This window comes from Condylura cristata, unplaced genomic scaffold, assembly GCF_000260355.1.
Source record: "Condylura cristata isolate star-nosed mole 26May11 unplaced genomic scaffold, ConCri1.0 scaffold00006, whole genome shotgun sequence".
Taxonomy (NCBI): Eukaryota; Metazoa; Chordata; class Mammalia; order Eulipotyphla; family Talpidae; genus Condylura; species Condylura cristata.
Window position 1 is genome coordinate 43,050,410 of NW_004567107.1, and position 16,390 is coordinate 43,066,799.

General features: G+C 35.5%; 1 protein-coding gene across 2 annotated transcripts in view; it reads left to right on the plus strand.

The window, feature by feature from the left end:
* JAK2 (Janus kinase 2) overlaps positions 1-16,390 on the plus strand; it is a 65,864-nt gene that overhangs the window by 17,294 nt on the left and 32,180 nt on the right. For both annotated transcript variants that reach the window (XM_012721581.1, XM_004677643.2), the window contains exons 2-5: positions 2,777-3,019; positions 5,541-5,664; positions 6,698-6,815; positions 13,158-13,303. In XM_012721581.1, coding sequence (XP_012577035.1) covers positions 2,800-3,019; positions 5,541-5,664; positions 6,698-6,815; positions 13,158-13,303 — 608 coding nt within the window. In that variant the 5' untranslated portion in view covers positions 2,777-2,799. The remainder of the gene's footprint in view (positions 1-2,776; positions 3,020-5,540; positions 5,665-6,697; positions 6,816-13,157; positions 13,304-16,390) is intronic.

Here is a 16,390-nt window from a genome sequence, read left to right on the forward strand (position 1 = left end):
ATGTGGAAGTGGCTTTAGATTCTTAGTGCTGTGCTTTAACCCACTGCGCCACCAGGGAGGGCCCGAGATCCATATCTTTAAAAGAAAAACATTTTGAGTTTATCTTATGGAAGATCTTTGCTTTTAAAGGTTAGTGAGAAGTGAATTATACAATACAAAATAAATCTGAGGCTTCATTTCTTAGTATTTTCTAATTAAATAGCCTGAAACCCTCTTATTGAGAAACAATAGATAAAATGTCACAGATATTCTTTAAAAAAGCATTTTGGTTATGAAGAATTTTGAATGTACAAATGTAGATATACTCATATAATAAACTCTCATGTATTAATTCCCCCTTCAGTAGCCCTTAGAAACTATAGGTATTCCTGTGTTACATAGAAGTATTTTTGGGTATCATTTCTTCCAGTAGTATTTCACTATGTATTTCCAAAAAAATAAGAACTTTTATTCACAATTAAAAATTCACAATTCTGTAATATCTCAAGCTACTAGTAAATAATCACATCTTTAATTATCTGATACCATAAATGGTTTTTTTTTTTTTTTTTTTAGTTTTTTTTATTGTAGGACCCAGGGGAGATCCACACATTGCAGCTTTATATAGTCCATGTTTCCCGTATCTCTTGCCTTTTTACTGTTTTAAATGGGCTGGTTATGGTTTCCTATAACCTAGATTTTACTGATTACATCCTTGTGGTATAATTAATGTGCCCCTTTGTTGTCTACATTTTTTGTAAATTGGTATTTTATAGGATTGATTAGATTCAAGATTTTCATAGACTGCAAGTATTTTCTTCTATATTTTATCAGTTTTAATTTCTGCTTCTTTATCTGTTGCCCTCCAATTTTTTTCTCTGGGCCCTTCTGAATTCTGACTTCCCCAGGAGAGCCTAGAAGAACCAAAAGGGCTACAGAGTCATTTCCTTTGCTCTCTGACAGTTTGGTCAGCCAGCCAGGAGAAACTTTATAGACTGGACCCTCCTTGATTCTGAAAGCTGTCATGAAGAGATCATGGATGTTTAACAAGAGATGACTAAAAAGAATTTTTAACAAGTCTGACTTCCTAATCCATGAGGTACAGAGACAAGGAGTGATGAGATTTTTGCCATTTTTCTCAAAATTTAATTAAACTTGCTGAGAAAATAAAGGGAAGGTATTGGGTATTGGGTGACTCTTTTGCTTTAAATATTTGGCTCCTTAATGTTGGTCTAACCTTCAAGTTTTATTTCTCCCATTTTATTTTCCTACTTGACTTTCCAGCTGGCAATTTGGGTGACTAGCTCTTTTTCACTTTGAGGTTGCTGTTCTGTTCAATTTCATGGGTAGAAAATTTGAGTTCCAGGATTTTTGCCTTTCCCCCTAGTTTTTAGGAAAGGATTACAATCTCTATACTCCCTTTCCTGCGTTATAACAAGGGAATATGCACTGAGATAACAGCTATTGCTATGGAAATCTTGTAAATTTTGATGGGCATGGGTCAGATGTTTAAAATATACTAGAAAAAATAAAATAAAATATATTAGAGCACTTGCCACCTCAAAAATGGGTCTCTCATATCAGGATTAGTTGGTTGTGGACTGGAATAGATTAGTACCCACTAACTGTAAAACATGTTCATGCATCTTGAGAGTTAGTCTGTAAAACAAAACATGTCCCAGCTCCGAAAACATATCCCTCTTAGGTTATAGTTATGCATTAAGAGATCCAAAACTTAGCTGAAAACTGTTAACGTGTATTGAGTCTTTTTCTTGTGTTTTATACTAGCAGTGAACTTCTGGATCTTTGGGTAAAGAATAAAGAATGCTTACTATTTGGCTGAGTTGCTTCAATGGACAGCTTCTAAATTGTTCATTGGACCTATGAAAAAATAAGAATTCTCAATCTAAGTTTACTATTGAAAAAAATTTAATTAGTAGGAAAAAAATAAAAAAAATTAGAATTATTAGGAATTTTTTTGAATAAGAAAAGTATAGAAATTGAACTTTAAATTTTGTCTTATGAGGATTATGACCTTGCTGTTAACAAATTCTTATCAATAAATTGGGCTGATAATATCAGAGATATTTTGAGTTTACTGTGGCTGGTAGGAAACTCCTATGCTTTTCTGTATACTAACTTCAAAGCTTTAAATTTAAAGAGAACAGATTTTTGACTCCATAGTTGTTTTAAAGTCAGTGAATGGCAGGATGTAAAATAAGGTATTTCAGTCTCTCCCCATTCTTGTACTCTGCTGCATATGCTGTTATCCACTGGTCAAACTTAAGGGACTGGGGATGACCTGGTTAATGAGTCCTTCCCCATATGCTTAAGAATACAGGATAAGACACAAAACAGACACACAGAGAGAAATTTAAAAAACAAATAAAATAAAATTAAGGCTTTAATGTATATAAGATATGAGAAAAGAGATAGAAGAAGAAAATTTATTGACCAAATATGGCAAGATTCTGTCTATTCTGGGGCCTCCCTGATGGTGCAAGGGGTTAAAGTGAAGCCTGTGAATGAATCTCTGCTACTACAGCAGGAGTTCGATCCCAGCCTGGAAGATAAGCCATATAGCTTGATGGAACTCTCATGTCTTAGCCCACTGCTCCCCTCAGCAGTGTATTTGAGTGGATCTGCCTGTTTTGCTCCTCACTCTGTCTCTGGTGAATCCTCTCATCCTCCCCTCCACCTCTGGCATTGTATGCATAAATAAATAAATCTTTTTTAAAAAGAGAGAAAGATTCCTGATCTATATTGCTTCCCTTTGTAATTTGACTTGCTCTTGCAGGCAAATGTTTTGAAAAGGACTGAATGGCTTGCCTTACAATGACAGAAATGGAAGGAACATCAGCATCTCCCTTACATCAGAATGGTGATATTCCTGGAAATGCTAATTCTATGAAGCAAATAGATCCAGTCCTACAGGTCTATCTCTATCACTCTCTTGGGAAGGCTGAAGGAGATTACCTGAAGTTCCCAACGGGGGAGTATGTTGCTGAAGAAATTTGTGTTGCTGCTTCTAAAGCTTGTGGTAAGTATTAAAAAACAATTTTTTTATGAATAGGTCATTTCTTTAATTTTGCTGCTTAGTATATTGTAAATGTATAATTTATTTTGTTGAGTTTTTAAAAGGTGTTTATATGAGTGATAGATATTTTTTTTGCATGCACAGAAATAGAATCTAATTAGAGTAAAATTTAAGATAAATCTAACTTGGGCTGGTGCTATAGATTGAATGTTTGTGTTTGTGAGTTGATTGGGTCATTTGGATGGGTCACTCATTAGTGGAATTAGTGCCAGTATAAAAAGGAGCCTAGAGAGAGTTCCTTTACCTTTTCTGCTATGAGTGATCATAGCAAGGAAAGGAATTAGAAGATGAACCAGTTCTTTTTGGACATGTTGAATAGATTTCATTGTTGGCCTAGCAGATCATGGTCAGAAAGTAGCCCTTGGGTGGGAAGGCAGGAAAGTCCTTCCACAATAGGAATGTCCTGCTGAACAAACCTCTTAGGTATGGGGTCTCCTCAGGAGGATGGTCACTTGCAAGTCTGTGAGGGCCTTCTCATTGGCAAAGACCTTGATGTAGTTGGGAGGATCAGCTGTTAGCATTTTCACCTCTTTGTAAAACAGGCAAATGATATTGAGTAGTACCCTACATTGTCATTCAGATTGCAGTCAGAGTAGAGGACTTGGGAGGGTGAGTAGATTCTTCCATCCCCTTTCCTGCACTCTTCTGTCACAGGTCTCTACCCCTGTAGGTACATTTCCATTCATTGCTAATTCTTATTTGTACCAGGAGCTCTCTCCACCCCTAGGAGCATAACAATTCTCTTGAATGCTACTGGGACATTTATGTATTTACTCTGTTGAATAATGATCAAGGTTCACTTTTATCCAGAAATAAATGGAAAAATGGCAAATATATTGTTTTTCTTACAAAATGTACTTTATTGGCAAAAATATATATAGAATTTTGTTTAGAAGAATTCTGAAGCCTTGAAGCATGTCTATAGAAATTCATGCTAAGTGCACTAAGCAGAGAAAAGGAAAAGACTAGCTATTTGCTTCCCTAGTCAAGATACATCTTTATTTATTGGTTAAGAAAAATTCACAGATCTGTCTTCAGTGGAAGCTGGTAACCAATAATGTTGAATTCAGCTTAACAAGATAAAACTGATGTCACATTAACATATCTACTATGTAGTAAGTCCCTTTATGCTTCTTAAAAATAAATTATTTATTTATGCATATTAGAATTGGGGTACAGGCCAGAGTTGTAGGGGATGAGAAGATTTATCAGAGACACAGTGGGGAGCAGAACAGGCAAATGTACTGAAATATACTGTTGAGAGCAGCAGGTGAGACAAGAGAAGTCTGCCATGCCATGTGGGTCACCTTCCTCCCTGGCCGGGATTGAACTCATGCTGTAGTGGTTATAATAGCTTCATAGTGCTGTGCTTTAACCCATTATGCTTTTTTAAGGTACATTTTGTATCTGCAGGTGAACAACAGAAAAGTATTTTAGTCACACACTGTTGCTATAAAGATACTAAATTTTAATTCAGTTTCTAACCTTTTTAGTTCCAAGGACATACATGCTTTTACATTTGAGACATCAACACATCTTGATATATGGACATTTTCTGTTATAAAACTCATATAGTGTGTCTAGTAAGTGTTCTATATGCATTTTAGTTCAGTGGCTTTCAATGTTCTGAATGTGCTTCCTCTATTATCTTTGAAAATAATCCTATACCCTGGCACTTTAAGGTGACATTAAAATTTTCCTATTGCAATTTTATATCGTATGAAGGACATAAGCTACCATGTTGTACGAGATTTGACATTTACAAGTATTGCTGTTTTATTTGTTCTTTTAAAAGTGATTTAGAGTTGACACCTTTAGTATCAATAAAAACACACATATGCAAATTCAAATCAACCTTCTGTAGAGGAAAAGCAAAAAAATGGATAAAATCTTTAAAAAAATCTGCTTGAGGGCTCTCCCTGGTGGTGCAGCGGGTTAAAGCACAGCACTAAGGAGCTAAAGCCACTTCAGCATGAATTTGACCCCCGCCCTGGATGTGACCCACATGGCACTGCAGACCTGTCCTGACCCACCTGGTGCCCCTCAGCAGTGTACTTTGTCAGTCGGCCTATTCTGCTCCCAATTCTGTCTCTGGTGAAGCCTCTCACCGCCCCTGCACCTCTGGCTGTACCCTAGTTCTGTATGAATGAATGAATGAATGAATGAATGAATGAATGAATACATAAATAAATAAATAAATAAATCTGCTTGAAAGGGATCTAACAGTCATATTTTAAAAAATAGATATTAAGAATTCATATAGAAAGAATAGATACTAAGAATTCAGTTGTGTTGTTGAAACAAAATATTTCAACTGCTACTGTATTTTGTGCTTCTTTTAAGAGTTATTACTTCATTTTAAAAAAGAAAAAAGTTGTTACTTCAGCTCCATTATAGATTATAGAAGTTATATAAATGTACTTTTAATTGTCTGTAATCATTTCCTTTTCTGTTTCTTTCCTAGGAATCACACCTGTGTATCATAGTATGTTTGCTTTAATGAGTGAAGCAGAAAGGATGTGGTATCCACCCAACCATGTCTTCCATATAGATGAATCAACCAGGCACAGTGTACTCTACAGAATAAGGTAGTTTCCCCAGTTAAATGACCTACTGATGGGCAAAATCTTATGCTGTGTGAAAGATGGTAGAAAGACTACATATTACATGATTCCATGTATTTAAAATGACCAGAATGGTCATAGAGTTTATAGAGTTAGAAGTAACAGAGGTTTGGGGAGTTAAGAGGGGTGATTGTGTAAAGACAAATGTATATAGAATTTCTTTTGGGGGTGGTAAAAATATAATTCTGTTGTGGTAATATTTGTACAGTACTGTGAACATACTCAAAAAACATTAAATTGTATTATTTAAATAGGTGAACTTTACAGTATATGAATTGTAGCTTAGTAAAATTATAAATTAAGAAATCAATATAGAATTAAAAATTTTTTTTGACAGACAAAATTTCTGTCAGCTTTCATTTTCTAAAAGAAGTAGTTGTCTGATTTTATACCAGATTAGCATTTTCAGAGTCATCTACTGCTGCTACTAGGTTAACATTTTTTTTTTTAAAAATCTATTTATTCTGGGCCCTCCCTGGTGGTGCAGCAGGTTAAAGCACAGCACTAAGAAGCTAAAGCCACTTCAGCATGAGTTCGATCCCGCCTGCCCTGAAGGTGACTCACATGGCGTGGCAGACCTCTACTGACCTGCCCGCTGCTCCCCTCAGCAGTGTGAATCCTCTCATCATTCCTGCACCTCTGGCCTGTACCCCAGTTCTGTATGCACAAATAAATATATCTTTTTAAAAAAGTTATTTGTTCTGCATAGAAGGAATGGGATGTAGTCCAGAGGTGCAGGGGTTAAGAGGATTCACCAGAGACAGAGTGGGGAACAGAACAAACAGATCTATTGAAATACTGAGAGGAACAGTGGATGAGACAGGATAGGTCTGCCCTACCATGGGGTCACCTCCCTAGCCAGGGATTAAACTCATGCTGCAGTGGCTGCTGATAGCTTCATAGTGCTGTGCTTTAGCACCTTACACCACCAGGGAGGGCCCTATATCCCTATATTTGAAATATTTAGATTCTGACTGAAGGTCTAATTGTCTTGTAGATTTTACTTTCCTTACTGGTATTGTAATGGCAGCAACAGAACCTATCGGCATGGAGTATCTCGAGGTGCTGAAGCTCCTCTTCTTGATGACTTTGTCATGTCTTACCTTTTTGCTCAGGTATGATTATATTATTTGTAAATGTGTTAGTCTATCTAGTGTGTAGTCTATCTTGTAATTAGGAAATTCCTCATAGATGGAAAGTTGATGTTCTGTCTTGTGTAGTAGGTGCAGATAGCTGCTGAAGTTGAATCTTTGTTACTAATTTTAATTCCATTGTTTATTGATAAATTTTGTAAAGATTCCTTGAATTGTCCCTTTTGAATTTTGTATTTTAGTAGTTTATATGATTTGTTTTAAGATTTCACAAAGTTTCAACCAACTTTTTTTTAAGTTAATTTTTTTATTATTTTTTAAAAGATTATTTATGCCTACAGAACTGGGGTACAGGCCAGGGATGCAGGGGCAGTGAGAGGATTCATCAGAGACAGAGTGGAGAGCAGCTCAGGAGAGGTCTGCTGTGCCACATGGGTCACCTCCTGGGCAAGGGATGGAACTCAGCACAAAAGCCAATGTGGTTAGCTTGACATGCTGAGCTTTAACCTATTGCTCCACCAGGGAGGACCATAGACTTTTAAAACAGAGATTCATGTAGACATACTTGGTTAGAATATAAAACAGTAAAATTTCTTTAGAGAAGCAATATATATATATATATATATATATATATATATAAACAATTTCAGGCTTAAATAATGCATACAGAATGGAAAAAAAAGTGAGTAACTGCAAAAAAAAGTGAGCTGTGATCATTTATGTAGATTTTCATAGGAGGTTTAGCTGGATATTGATAATTAGTTTGAAAGCTGTGTTCCAGTTATTTGTTAATTAATACTGTCATGTTAACTTTTTGTTGTATATTTGAACATTTTGCTTACTTATAATTTCTTATAATGCATTCATATGTTTTGCTGTAAGATGCTAAGTAGAAGACTAAAGAAAAGATGTGCTTTTGGGCAAAGATATGTTCTTGTATCTCCAAGGCATTATGTTAGAAGTTTTAAATCAGATTTTCTAATATATAGGAACTCATATGATTCTCATTTCCAAGATATCTAGGAGAGGTAGTTTGTTTGTGAACACCATATTGAAGACTTTCATTATTGGGGTATGAGAACAACTAACATTTTTTGTGGTAAAATATTCTTAATAAAATTTACAGTTTTAACTATGGTTAGGTGGACAGGTAATGGCATGTGCTATCATTACACCATTAATCTCCAGAGCACTTTTCATCTTCCCAGCTGAAACATTATACCAGTTAAACAGAACTCCCCTCACCCCTCTCCTCCTGACTTCTGGCAGTCACCATTCTACTTTGTGTCTCTATGAAAGAAGTGAATAACTTTCTACTGTATATATGATATTTAAAAAATCCATTCATAAGATGATGAATATTTGAATTGCTTCCATCTTTTGGCTCTTGTGAATAAAGTTGCAATGATCTGGGTAAACGAATAGATTTTTAAGAATCTTCAGTTTCTTTGGCTATATATCCAAAAGTGGAATTAATTGGAGCATATAGTAATTCTATTTCAATATTTTTAAGAAACTGCCACACTGTTTAACATTGGCACCATTTTGTGTTCCTATGGTAGTACACAGGGATTCCAGTTTCTCCACATCCTCATTAGCACTTTTCAGTGCTTTTTTTTTAAAATAGTAATAGTATGCATTTGTATCTCACTGTGCGTTTCTCAATAATTAGTGATGATAAGCATCTTCATCATTTGTATATCATCTTTAATGTATTTTTTTAAGATTTATTTTTATTTATCCATATAGGAACTGGGACGTAGGCCAGAGTTGCAGGAGGTTGGTGAGCGGATTCACCAGATAGACTGGGTAGCAGAATAGGTGGATCCACTGAAATACACTCCTGAGGGAAGCAGTAGGCAAGACAGGAGAGGTATATCTTGTTGTGTGGTTCAGCTCTCTGAGAGGGATTGAATTCTTCCAGCAGTGGTTGCCTATAGCTTGATAGCATTGACTCCAAACCCTGCACCACTGGGAAGGCCCCATTTAGTGAATTTCTATTATAATAAGTTCTTTGCCCATTTTTTTTTTTTAAAGATTTATTTATTTGTTCATACAGACCTGGGGTACAGACCAGAGGTTCAGGGGTGGTGAGAGGCTTCACCAGAGACAGAGTGGGGAGCAGAACAGGCAGATCTACAAAGTACACTGCTGAGGGGAGCAGCGGGCGGGTCAGGAGAGGTCTGCCACACCATGTGGTCACCTCCAGGGCAGGCGGGAATTGAACTCATGCGGAAGTAGCTTTAGCTTCTCAGTGCTGTGCTTTAACCCGCTGTGCCATCAGGGAGGACCACTTTGCCCGTTTTTTTTTTTTTTTTTTGGGGGGGGGATTGTTGTTGATTTCTAAGAGTTTTCTCTATATTCTGTACATTAACCCCTTCTTAGCTATATGATTTGAAAATATTTCTGCCACTCTGTAAGTTGCCTTTTATTTCTGTTGATTATGGTCTCCGAGGCACACAATTTTTAACTTTGTTGTAGTACCATTTCTCTATTTTTTCCTTTTGTTAACTGTGATTTTAATGTTATAATCAAGAAATTGCCAAATCCTCTTATCAATGGAGCTTTCCCCGTATTTTTTCATAGAAGTGTTTTATAGCTTTAGCTTTCCATATAAGCTTTGCTTTAATTTTATGTGTGGTATTATGTAAGGATTCAACTTTATTCATTTGTAGTTGTTCAGCTCATTTGTTGAAAGTGCCTATATCTCTTTTGAGTTACTGTTTTCATTTTCCTTCAGATAAATAAATATCCAGTAGTAGAATTCTGAGGAACTTCCTTACTCTTTCCATGACTGCAGCAGTTTACTTTTTTAGCAACAGTGCATGAGGGTTCCCATTTCTTCACATCCTAGACAACATCGCTCTCTCTCTCTCCCTCCCTCTCTCCCTCCTCTACCCCCTCCCCCTTTGATGATTAGTGATGCTGAACATGTATCTTTTCATATACTGATTGGCCATTTGTATGTCTTCTTGGAATCTGTGTATTTGGGTCATCTGCTCATTTTTTTAGTTGGATTTTTTTTTTTGCTAACGAGTTATATGAGATTTTTTATATTTTAAAAATTAACCCATTATCAGATATATGATTCACACATATGTGATTCACAAATATGTCTCCATTTCAGCAGGTTACCTTTTAATTTTTTTTTTTTAAGATTTATTATTTATTCATACAGAACTGGGGTACAGGCCAGAGGAGCAGGGGTGGTGAGAGGCTTCACCAGAGACAGAGTGGGGAGCAGAACAGGCAGATCAATGAAGTACACTGCTGAGGGGAGCAGCGGGCGGGTCAGGAGAGGTCTGCCTCGCCATGTGGTCACCTCCAGGGTAGGCGGGAATCGAACTCATGCGGAAGTGGCTTCAGCTTCTCAGTGCAGTGCTTTAACCCGCTGCGCCACCAGGGAGGACCCCCTTTTAATTTTTTTTAATGTTTTTCATCACTGAGCAGATGCTTTGTAGTTTGATATAGTTTCACTTGTTCATTTTTGGTTTTGGCATCAGGAAAAAAAAAAGAATCATCACCAAAACCACTGTAAGGAGCTTACTGATTATCTTTTCTTCTAGGGATTTTATGGTTTCATTTTTTATGTTCCAGTCTTAATTTATGCTAATTTTAGATTTGTGTTTGATGTAAAATAGTCATCTAGGTTCCTTCTTTTGCATGTATGTAGCTGACCTTTCCCTCAATACCATTTATTGGAGAAAATGTCCTTTCCAATGGCATCTATTCTTGACTCCTTTATTGTAAATTTACTTTTGTAGTGTAATTTACCACATATAGATGAATTTGTTTCTGGGCACTCTTTTCTCCTTTATTGATCTCTGTGCCTGTTTAAATGCTACTACCATACTGCTTTAATTACTCTAGCTTAATATAGTTTGAAATCAGGAATTAGGCGTCTTTGTTCTAGGTTTGGCTTTCAAGATATATTGTGGTTCCATACAGGTGTTAAAATTGTCTCTATTTCTTTTATAAAAATGCCACTGAAACTTGTTGTAGGGATTGCTTCAAAACTGTAGGTCACTATGAGCAATATGAACATTATTTTACCTGAGTGAATTTTTGTTTTTAATGGGGCATAGGAGATGGGTTGGAAAATATCACCTTAGGGTTATCCCATACAGGGGAATACCCATTCTAATCTTCCTGGGGTAGTTTTTTGAAATATTCTCTTTCTTGTAACTGCTATCTTTGCTGCTAGCAGCTTCCGAACATTTCACTGCTGAAATGTTTCTCCTTAGAAGAGAAATTCCTCTTTTTCTTGAGGCAACCTTGTTTCCTGCCTCTTCCTGATAATTAACTGGTTTCTCTTTGGGAAAAGTTTCTTCTTCTTGGAAAGACTTCCACTGTTAGTTGTTTGTTTAGATCAATACCAATTAGCTCTTCTTTGGAAAAAAGTTTCTTTTTATTTTGTGTAGAACTCTTCTAGAGTTTTGTTTTTGTTTTTCTCTTTCTTGGGTCTTTTAGTTGTTCAGGATATCTGGGAGGCAAGTGAGAACAGCACACACTTGCCCAGGGAATAGATGTGTGCTGCAGCCAACTCTCTGGGCTTGTGATCTAGGCTCTCAACATCTATTTCCTTACATATACTCCTCTGAATTATTGTTGCTGTTTTCTGGAGATGGAATTATCACAGCCAGCCTGTTTCTTCTCACTCTTTAAGCATTTCTTCTATTTTCTTCAGCTTCCTAGTAGCCTCAGCAGCCACTCCTGCGTGAACCATTTCCACATTCTCTTGTGTCATAGAAGTTGCTTATAGCTCTCCTTAACTTATTCTCAAAGTATCTCCCCACAAATATTGTAGCAACTTGAGAGAAGTAATTGATTTGTGAGGTAGTACTGCATTTGTTTGCCAGGTATCAGGAGATGTGGTTTATTCTTGGCAGCTTTTTAGCCAATGAAGGTAGAGTTAAAGATGAGTTCATATTTGGGGATGTTACCTCTTGTCTTCAGGGCTCTGGAAACTTGGTACCTTTGCTGGATTCTGGGACTCACTAGGACACCAGGACTGGCCATCCCCTGTATAGCAGAAGCCTGTATAGGTCAGGAAGCCCTGGTCAGCCATCACTGTGAAGTATGAACATTTTAACAATATTCTTGCAATCATCAGCATAAAATATAAATACTTAAATATATATTCAAAATAAAATATAACAGAAGGTTTATTTCTCTTATCCAGTTTAAAACCTTAGTTAAATATTTGAATGTTGGCTGTTATTATGACTCTCATAAAAAATTAAAGTTGTTGATATCTTTGATATTGTCTTTATTGGGATTCTTTTTATATCTATCCTTGCCTTTCTCCCATTCTTGTTCATCTCACTTTATCCATATCTCTGAATAATTAATACCAAAATTTTGAAGCTTCAGCTTTCTTCTTTTCTTTATATATATGTAGTTGTCATTTTTTCTATTTTTTGTTTTTTTTCCTTCAAATCCTTATTCTAACTTTATCATACCCAGACCATTTACAATAGCCAGTTACAGTGTCTTCTTGCATGCACTGTTTTCTCAAAGCTTTTCTGTCAATACTGTTACTACCAATTGAAAAAGACACGAAGAAACTTGAAGCTACAAGAAAATGCTTTTTTGTTGCCTCTAGGATCAAATCACTCGGTGGTAACTGACTTGACAGTCTGAGCCCAACTTAGTTTTCCAAGTTTTAATTCACCCTATTCCTGTTACATAACTTGTCTGCCCTAACCAAACTAGTTGGCATCTCTGAACATGCCTTGTGTTTTGTTTTTGTGCCCTTTCTTCTATTTCTTTACCCTGTTTTATGTCCATCAAAAATGTCTTCATCTTCAAAGACCATATAAAAATTGGAATTTTCCATGAAAACTTTGCCTCATTGTCCCAGCTTTATATGATCTCAACTTCCTTCATATACATGAAGCATCTATTGTGTGGCATTTCCTGTGCAGTATCTGGTATTACAGCTTTTGTTTACGTACTTAGCTTTCCTGTTAACTTCCTTACTACAGTTTCATAGAGGGCTAAGATATTATATTGCTGCATAGTCCTTATTAAAATACTTTGAACATTTTTGGAACTCAGTAAATGTTTAATTAAAGTCTATATTAATTTAGATAATTTTGATGCACACGTATAATTTGAAGATATAAACAGTGAAATAAGTCGAGATCATATGTACCCTATGATTGGTAACATAATTTAAATCAGTTTCCAGTTTCAAGAAGACTTTTGCTGAGGTTTTATGACAAAGTGATTGATAATTGGGGGAGAGGTATTTCCTGTTAAATACATATGTTCTGGAAATTATGTGATAAAATATAATAGTAGATTAAAATGTGATAATCAAATTCAAGTGCTGTTAACTTGTAAATTTTTTTTTTCATTAAGTGGCGGCATGATTTTGTGCATGGATGGATAAAAGTACCTGTGACTCATGAAACTCAGGAAGAATGTCTGGGCATGGCAGTGTTAGATATGATGAGGATAGCCAAAGAAAAGGATCAAACCCCACTGGACATCTATAATTCTATCAGGTATTTTTCTCATGCAAATTCATATATATAAATGTGAAGAGTTGGTGTTTAAATAATGTATTTGTATTTCTAATATCTTTGTTTTATAATAATCAAAAGTCATATGTGTAACTTTCTTGTTTATGTACAACATATATTTTGTGGCATAAAAGAAATTATTTTTGTTTTTAGGTTTTCTATTGAGAGATAATTGACATATCATTGTGCAAGTTTAAAATGTACAATATGATTTGACTTATGTATATTATAAAATGGTTACCACAGTAAATTTATCATTTCATACAAAAAAGAGAATGAAATAAAAAAATTCCCTTTAGTGAACACGTTAGGATTCACTCTTAGCAACTTTTATATTTGTCATACAGCGTACATGTCATCATGTACCTTTTTCTGTCTTTTAAGTAAGAGAAATATTGAGAATACTACAAAAATATCTTACCTGTTCAGTACTTTCATTTCATTATACTGAAAAGGCTAGGTTAGTTCAGAGGAATGAAGATATTACTATATCTTATAATAATATATAATATAACCTGGAGGCATAATTTATGCTATCAGATCTTCAGATCATATTTATAAATAATACTGCACCAGTATTTCTCAAGTAGTGGTATATACTTCACATGCATTAGTATCGTCTAAGGTGCCTGTTAAAATTGAAGATTCTTGGGATGTAACCCAAGAATTTGGATTTAGTAAGTATAGGGCTAAGTCTATAAAAAATGAACTTTTATAAGTGTTTCAGGGATTTAAAAAAAAATAATATAAGTTTATTTTTACATCATTGTGTGCATTTTCCCATCTTAGTTGTAATCCCTGTGGGCTTCCAATCACCACATCACCCATGTGCCATCACCATAGTCCAGTGCATTTCCCTCCCCCCGCTGTTTTTGATCCCATTCCCCATTTCACCCCCATAAAATGTCTCTGGTATATAGATGTTCATTATTATTATTATTTTCTCACCTGATCCGTTATACTCCTGCTATGAGTGAAACCATTCAGTATTTTTCCTTTTCTTTCTGAGTTATTTCACTAAGCATGATAGTCTCCAGCTCCATCCATGTTGCTGCAAAAGATGTGTATATTTTTTTTGGTTGCTGAGTAGTATTCCTTTGTGTATATGTACCACATCTTTTTAATCCAGTCATCCACTTTTGGGTATTTGGGCTGTTTCCATGTCTTTCCAATTGTATATAAGGCAGCAATAAACATGGGGGTGCAGATATCTTTTTGAATCAGTGTTTTTGTGTCTTTTGGGTAGATACCTAAGAGTGGGATTGCTGGGTCATATGGAAGCTCCATTTTAACAGCTTGAGGAACCTCCAGTTTTCCGTAGTGGTTATACTAGTTTGCATCCCACCAGCAGTGCAGGAGAGTTCCTTTTTCTCCACATCCTAGCCAACATTTGTTGTTGCTGGTTGTTTTAAGATGTGCCATTCTCACTGGTGTGAGGTGGTATCTCATTGTGGTTTTAATTTGCATCTTCAGGAGATTTTTTTTTTATTGATGTACAATTACATACAAAATTTGTGTACTTCATGATGAATTGATTTATATATACATTATGAAAGAATTCCCCTGTTCAGTTTATTATTACATTCATTGTCTGATATATATATATTAGGAGAAATAAGATGGTGTAGGTAAGTATAGTTCAGAGAATTGGCTTTAAACAGCAGGTTTATACATCATTTGTAGTGATTATGTTACAAGTCAGGGAGAGAGGGGCACCATGAACTTCCCCTTCTCCTAGGGACCACCCTGTTACAATTAGGCATCAAAGAGATGAGAATCAGTGTTGATAAAGAAGATCTGCTAGGAGAATATGAGGGAGTTTTGCTTAGAAAAGCTTTTTTCCCCCTCTAAAATGGAGATGAAATAATCTACTGAAGTTAAGAAGGAATGTAGTGGGTCCTTGAGTAACTTAGAGGTTTGAAATGGTTGTGGGACTTGGGGAAAATAGTTGAACAGAAAAATGTTGTAAAAGAGTGGTAGTGATGAAAACATATTTAAAATTGGTGATTATGAATTTATAATGAAATCCATCAAATGATTTTCTTTAGCAACTCTGCCTGCTTGAGCACAAAAAAAAAAGAGTTCTTCAAGGGGCTTATGGCAGAATGCGGAAAGGAAACAGTAGTATTATGCTGGTAAATATTTAAGAACTAGGTCTTAGAGAAAAAAGAGATTGATTTGTTTGTAGTCTTTGCTGATAGCTGTGGTATATAAATATTCTGCCCACTACCAATTCTACTGAATGTAGAATTAAAGAGAGATAAGCAGTAGCAAACCCTTTCCACTATCATATGTGATAGTACCTCAAGAGCATATAGCATAGTAAAAAAAAATCTATATGTAAAATAATTTGAAAATAATGAATTTGGAGAGTAGGGAAAAACAAAAGGTAGAAGGGTGGTAGTAGTTTTTTTTTAAATAAGTAAATGGGTGGTAGTAGTTTTTTTTAAATAAGTAAAATCTTGTTAATAAATTATTTTTATGAAGTATAAATTAAAGGAGAACCTAATATAGTCATAGTGGTCTAGAAAAGTTTCTTGGATTTGATGATGCTTGAGCTAAGACTTAGAGGATGAAAAAGGGCTAACTATGTAGGAGATGGTTGATTGGAAGTTTTGATCATTTATAACCTTAGCTTTAGAAATAAAAGTTTCTATTTGTGAGACATTTCAGATGGAGGGAAATAAGTTACATAACTTCTTTAGGATATTTTACATAGATATGAAAGTGCAAAAGAGTTAGAAGATTTCCAAACTGGATTTGTTTGATTGCAAAGGAATTAAAAGTTTTTGATGCTGGCTTAAGAAAATAATATATTCAGGGCCTCCCTGGTGGCACAGGGATTAAAGAAACAGTGCTATTAAGCTATCACCAGCCACTGCAACCTGAGTTCGATTCCTGGCACAGGAGATAACCCATATGTTGCAGCAGATCTCTCCTGCCTTGCCAGCTGCTTCCCTCAGCAATGTGTTTTAGTACATCTACCTGTTCTGCTCCCCACTCTGCCTCTGGTGAATTTCTCACACCTTCTGGCCTACATCCAGCTCTTGTATGATTGAATATATATAT